The sequence below is a fragment of the Tiliqua scincoides genome, chromosome 5, assembly GCF_035046505.1.
Source record: "Tiliqua scincoides isolate rTilSci1 chromosome 5, rTilSci1.hap2, whole genome shotgun sequence".
In the NCBI taxonomy this organism is placed as follows: Eukaryota; Metazoa; Chordata; class Lepidosauria; order Squamata; family Scincidae; genus Tiliqua; species Tiliqua scincoides.
The window spans coordinates 105,730,504-105,737,459 of record NC_089825.1 but is presented as its reverse complement, the minus strand read 5'-3'; the positions used below and the strand labels follow the sequence as shown (position 1 = coordinate 105,737,459).

The 6,956-nt window shown below is 42.6% G+C and overlaps 1 protein-coding gene across 1 annotated transcript; it reads left to right on the top strand.

Annotated features, from left to right (window-relative positions):
- The first annotated feature begins 3,756 nt into the window (after positions 1 to 3,756).
- On the top strand, positions 3,757 to 4,674 carry LOC136651127 (olfactory receptor 14J1-like). The gene has a single exon (XM_066627277.1). It carries the CDS (start codon positions 3,757 to 3,759, stop codon positions 4,672 to 4,674), a length of 918 nt encoding a protein of 305 aa, XP_066483374.1.
- The last annotated feature ends 2,282 nt before the right edge of the window (positions 4,675 to 6,956 follow it).

Genomic DNA, 6,956 nt, shown 5'->3' with positions numbered 1-6,956 from the left:
TTTGCCTTCTCAGAATTGACTCCCATCCTTCCCTCAGAGAAACATCTAATTTGCTTCCACAAGCAGCTGTAACTTGCTCTGTCACGCTAGTCAAAAGTATAAAGAATTCTACCTTTTAGGAGCTTCCTGTCCTTGAGACAAGGAACAGAGTAGAGTGGGAGCAAACTGGAGAGGGAGGAGGGAGCAACAGGGGGTTGCGGAGGTTATGGAAAGGGACAGATTCAGCAGTGATGGCATGCATTGGATCCTATCCCCTCTGGCAGCAGCCTCCCTGCCCCCTTTACATCCCCAGATTTCTTCCAGTTAAATTGATGGAGAAGGTTCGATGAGAAGATCCAAGGGCACTGGAGCGCAGATTGTGTCTGCTGTCTTGTGTGCTTCCTGGGGCATTTGGTGGGCCACTGTGAGATACAGGAAGCTGAACTACATGGGCCTTTGGCCTGATCCAGCAGGGCTCTTCTTATGTTCTTATGAGAACCACTGTGGGATGGGAAGGTCGCAGAGGGGACAGGAGATTTAAATCCCTTTTCCCAAAGTCTCCTGCACCACCCAGTCCTGGTGGATACAGAACATTCCTTTTTAGTGTGGCTGAACCAGAGCAATGGCGGGGGGGGGCAGGATAGGATTGAGTTGTAGATCTCCAGCCACTAGTGAATGAAATGCTTTATGGCCATTTGTAGTGGTGTCACTAAGGGGGGTGCATATTGCACCAGATAAAGCACTCGGAGGGGGGTGACATCACTACTGGCCAAAATTGTGAAATCTTGGTGTTTTCAAAGAATACCATCATGTTACATATAATGTGATGTGGAATTTCAAGCAGAATGAGATGAAGCAAACTGTGTGGAATTATCTGTATTCTATCAAATGTTATGACCAATTAACCAGAAAAAGAAAACAACTGCCTTATGTAACAAAAAGTGGATTTCCTTTACTCAAAACTGACCAATGAGATGGATTTTTCTGAAAGCCAATGAGGTGTTATTATGACATAGCAGGGAACCAATAAGGTACTAGTAGGAGTCAGTTCTCATTTCCTTGTATTAGAGCTAATACAATTCAGTTGTGTGAACATCATCAAGTTGGCCACTGGTTTTTTTGTTGGTTCCTGGTTTGTTGGGTGACCTGTATTGTTATATATCAATAAATATAAATATATAAATAAATGGGATTACAGCAATCTTCGTGATGCCACTGCATTTAAGGTGGGAGTATGATATAATAATTTATTTTATATGGCCTAGTACAGGAGGAGATCCATCATGGGGATTATGCAATGAACTCTCTCACTGGGTGATGCAAACCCTAGTGACGCCTCTGGTTGGAAGCCCTTCTGATCATCAAACTAGGTTCAACATTAAACACATTACCATCTCATTCCTCCTTTCTTTACTTTTTAAATGAGTAGTTAGGGGGGCAGATTCCAATTGAGGTCACACCGGATGGAGATTTTCCTCACAACATTTTGTGAGGAAATGTCTGTCACCACTTGCATTTATGATTACCATGCTGTACCAACAATGACTTATTGCCCCAGGAGTCTCCTTTTGAACAAAGAATCACTGGGGATGGGTATGATTTGAGGATGAAAAGTGAAGCAAGGTTCAAATTCTTTCACCCCTATTGCAGTCCTTATTCAGAACTCTGTTGAAAACGTTGTACTGGCTAAAAACGTCATCCAGTCACTTCACGCTCTGGTCCTTATTCAGATCACGTACATGCTCCAGCATGCCCATAACAGTGAAAATAAGATTGACTATGATGTGTTTTAAAACTCACATCTCGCTTAATTCTTGGATTACTTACTTGTGTCAACTGGGGCAAAAGCTCTGCAAGAGTCCTGCAACAGGGTATTTCTCCTGTGCTTTGGAAAACTCAGCAGAAAGTCCATCTCTCAGCAGAAGAGTCAAAATGTGTAAAAGAAGTCTAAAAATTATTCTACCTCATCAACTGCCTTGTTTGCATGAAGAAATGTCATCAAATGTCGTAGTTATATGAACAGAAAAATTGTTTTTTCTCTGTGGATCTTTTCTGCTTAGCTATGTTGCAAGCCTGAGTCAACCACAGAGGGGCACAAACTATTCCCCATGGTGTTGACAGTTTGCATCAAATTTAGAACAGGTTTAGAAAATGAGAGCGAGAGTGAGAGTGAGAGAGAGAGAGAGAGACTCTATGCTATGCCTTGCTTTGCTCAGCAGATAAAGGATGATCATAAGTCACTGGAGAAGAACATGTATCAGAAATTGGATTGACTCTGTATGAGGTAAGATGGTAAGTCTTGACATATCTGAGATGTATGTGTGGATATTGGGAGGATGAATTAAAGCAGCTATGCTAAACTCTATCAACCCAATCAGAAGGTTTGCCAATAGAGTATCCCACAGACATATCCCAATGAGGCAAACTTGCTACTACTCCTTTGGATAGTAGTTTCACATTGGATCCAACAAAAGTGAGAGAATAATTGCTGCATAATTTTGCCTTAATATTTTTCAGATCTGAATCCTTGCCAGGGAATTTGTGTAAAAATACAGCATTGCACGTATTTTTAATTTACAGTTTATGTTTTTATGCTGTGGTGTATAACCAAGATGACAATCCTGCAGAATTAATGTTCTTTAAATGAAACTTATAGAAGGAATTTAAGTGGTCACAAATTTGAAACTGAGTTTTCAGAATTTTTCAATGGGAGTGGAAGCTATGCAAAATTAATGATACATAAGTTAGGGTACTAGGGTATTTGTGTCCTAGAAAACTGTCCTGGAGAAATGTGTCCTGGTCATTCGTGTCCCTGGACACTTGCTTCTTTTTTTTTCTTTTTTTTTTTTTAATTCCAATTATTTTGTTTCCCACTATAACTGGGCAACAAACTATCTGTAAGTGGGCACAAACCCCTTGTTTTATATCCTAAGCTTTTAATAGAAGCCCTAATCATAACCCTACCTATGCATTTAAAAAATAAATACACCTAATATAAATATGCATATATTGGACACAAATGTCTGGGATGCAAAAAGAAGGGAAGGAAATGGGACACATTTGATGGGACCAGTTGTCCAGGATGCAATAGTCCTGTCACTTTAAGTTAGATAGTACTGATTTCTCTTATTGTTTCAAGGCTGCTTAAGCACGATGGGATTTCTTAGAATTAAAAACACTGATTGGTGCAATAGACTCCTATTTATAGCTTATCTTTTAAGATTAGCTTCTCCTGAGTTCATTAAATGATAGCTGCAGCTGCTATGACCATGCTATGTATGCAGGGTGTATTTTACTGATTTCACAAGCTACAAATTTCAACATGGTTTTAAAATCAGCAGTTTTGAGGACAGGCATTGTGCCACAAAGCACTACTACAGCTCCTCAATAGCAATAAGATTATATATATATATATATATATATATATATATATATGGAAACAAGAATTGAAAACAAGACGGTTTGTCCCTGAGATTATAGTGCAGCTGCTTAGTCTCCTGTATAGGGAATATGGGGAAGTGAGTTATAAATCTGTCATCACCGAACCTTTGACACTTGTTCAGTCTTTCCAAAATGAAGTGGGCAAGCAGCATATTTAACATCTATCCCTGTATTTTCCTCTGCAGAAGTCATGCTGCTTTTTGAAAGATGAAGGGAAGAATGGATAATCATACATCTGTGTCTGAGTTCCTGCTCTTGGAATTTTCAAAGAGCCGGGAACTGCAGATTCTCCACTTCCTTATATTCCTGGCCATGTTACTTATTAAAGATTAAAACATGGATAATCAAACATCCATAACTGAATTTATGCTTCTGGAATTCTCACCTACCCGGGAACTGCAGATTCTCCACTTCCTTATTTTCCTGGTATTGTACCTGGCAGGTGTAACGGGGAACCTTCTCATCATCTCCGCAGTGGCCTTTGACCGTCGCCTGCACACCCCCATGTACTTCTTCCTGATGAACCTGGCACTGCAGGACCTTGGACAAGTTTCAGTCATTATCCCCAAATCCATGATCAATTCTCTCCTGAACACCAGACACATCACTTATTCAGGATGCGTAGCTCAAATCCTGTTGTTTCTCTTCTTTGCAGGATCAGATTTCTCCATTCTCACAGTGATGGCCTATGATCGATATGTTGCCATTTGCAACCCATTGCAATATGAATTGATAATGAACAAGAGAGCCTGCAAGAAGATAATTGCTAGTGCATGGATTGGTGGTCTTTTCAATTCAGTGTTGCATACTGGTGCCACTTTTGCAACTGCTCTCTGCTCCAACATTGTCAATCAGTTCTTCTGTGAAATCCCACAGTTATTGAAGCTGTACTGCTCTAGTCAATATCAAACTGAAATGGTTGCCATTTGTATAAGTATTCTTGCTGTATTGGGATGCTTTACTTTTGTGATAATATCTTATATTCATATTCTGATGGCAGTGCTGAGAATCCCTTCTGCACAAGGAAGGAAAAAGGCCTTCTCAACCTGCCTTCCCCACCTCATGGTCTTCTCCACACTTGTTTTAACATCTTCCATTGCACACCTCAGCCCAGCCTTCAATACCCCTCCACATATGGATTTTATATTTGCTATAATGTATTCTACGGTTCCTCCCATGCTGAATCCAGTTATCTACAGCATGAGAAACAAAGACATCAAAGTGGCCCTCTCAAAATTATTTGGTCTGAGATAAGACAGGCCAATGCACATTTTGCTTCCTTAAACGTTACACTAGTTCCTAGGTATTTTTGGGGTGCGGATTCCAAAAATGGCATCCTTTTTGCCCTATCACGTCTAGTTTTGGAGATACAGTATAGCCTCATTAGTGAATGGTTCAAGCAGCTTCCTCATGAGGAAGCCTACACCATGGCTTCCTCATGAGGAAGCTGCTTGAACCATTCCCTAATGAGGGTAACTATATCTCCAAAACTAGACGTGATAGGGCAAAACGGATGCCATTTTTGGAATCCGCACCCCAAATTCATATCAAACCACCATAAAGGTTGGGGAAAACTTTTCTGACCCTCAATTTTGTAGGCCTGTGTAGGCCTCCAAGAATGCTTTTTTGACATTTCATCAATAAATGTGGATTTTTCGTGTGCTTATTAACCCATTCTTTTAAGAGTATGGGAGGACCTGCCACTGTTCCCAGCAAGGTCCCAAGAAATCTATCAGGGTGCATTTCCCCCTTCTCCTTTGCTTGAGCCAAAGTAAAAACCTTAAGCCTGGACATTTCTGAAGGGCAGAAGCAAGGAGAAGACTACAGAGCTGTTTGCAGTGTGGCATAGTGTGTGACTGTGTTGGACTAGAAAGTGGTCCCAGTTGTCCATATGCATCAGGGGTGTCCAAAGTTTTTGGCAGGAGGGCCACATCATCTCTCTGACACTGTGTTGGGGGCCAGGAAAAAAAAGAATTAATTTACATTTAAAATTTGAATAAATTTACATATGTTTACATAAATGAATATATTAAAGGTGAACTTATATGAATGAATGGAGGTCTTGCAATAGGTCAAGGCCTATAAAAGGCCTTGCACAAAGCAAGGTTGGCCTTTCCTTTGCTGCTGCTACTGCATCACAGAAGTGAAACAATAAGCAGTGGAGGGGAGCCCTCATCCCACAGCTCACTTGAGAGGTCAAGCAGTCGCCGTCACACTGAGAGCAGTTGCCTTGGGCCAGTGTGGGCTCCAACAAATCTCTGGAGGGCCAGAGACTCATTGGAGACTGGGGGCTCCCTGAGGGCTGCATTGAGAGGCCTTGAGGGCCACAAGTGGCCCCAGGGCCAGGGCTTGGGCACCCCGGATATAGATGATATAACAAGGACCTTACAGCACAATCCTCGGCAGAATGCATTTTGGCACAACATGTGCTGCACCAGTGCTTGCCATTGCAAAAATGCCACATAGTACTTGCGACATACAGTACTTGCAACAGCATAGCCATTGCCAGTGCTGGTGCAAATGCCCACACTGGTTCGCATGCGCAGGTACAAGGAGCAGCATGAGCAAGAAAACGTGAGGTCTGCACTGAGCAGTGAAGACAGAACAAGGCAGAGGAGGGTTAGGTACCAGGAGTCAGGAGTACAAAAGGGAGTGACCAGGGTGGGGAGATCAGTCCTGGGAGGGGGCAGAATTGACATTGCTGGTGCATGCCACATCCTATCCCTCCTCCTGGGCCTGATCCACCAATACTGGGCAACACAAACTTGTACCAGTGATGTAGCTGGTAGGTTCATGTTGCCCCATTACAGCTGCTGGGGCTTACCCTAGGGCAAGAAATGTCCCCTTACTTTGCAGGGACCTCCAGCAGCTGAGTTTACCATGCAGGATGCAGTGTGATCCACACCAACATCACTGCATCATTGCACAGGGATTTGTGATGGATTGGGCTGTTCATATCATATTATACTTCGTAAAATGAGTTCTACCTAACCACCAGGTCTGCATTTGTTGAATAATGACAAAGATGTGTTCGATTATTTTCATGTGCTTGTACGCACGCGCGCGCACGCGCACGCGCACACACACACACACACACACACACACACACACACACACACACACGGGGGTGGGGGGGCAATCTTATTCAATTTACCAGCATTGGTGCAGATACAATGCAGCCTGGAGGTAAGGGAACACACGTTTCCTACCATTGAGGAGACCTCTGTGACTGCCTCCCCACCAAAGGATGCAGCACACTCCCCAGTAGCATGGCTGCACCTGTCCTGGAAAGTTGGATTAGGATTGGACCCTGAGAGAGTTCCTGTTAATTATGCCTGCAGATGGAGAAACCAGAAAGTTGACATTGTCTCTGTAGGGTTGTTCCCTTGCTAAGTTGTGTTAAGACTCCTGAGTCTCAAGGATCACAAGAAAATTACTCACCATGGTGGTAAACTCCTGGCGTCAGCTGAGCCAGACTTTGCCACACCCATGGTAAAAAATTAACAGTAAGAGAATATGTATAAGAAGTCATGTAC

Coding starts and splice junctions, on each gene's coding strand:
- LOC136651127 (XM_066627277.1), top strand. CDS start 3,757: ATGGATAATCAAACATCCATAACTGAATTTATGCTTCTGGAATTCTCA.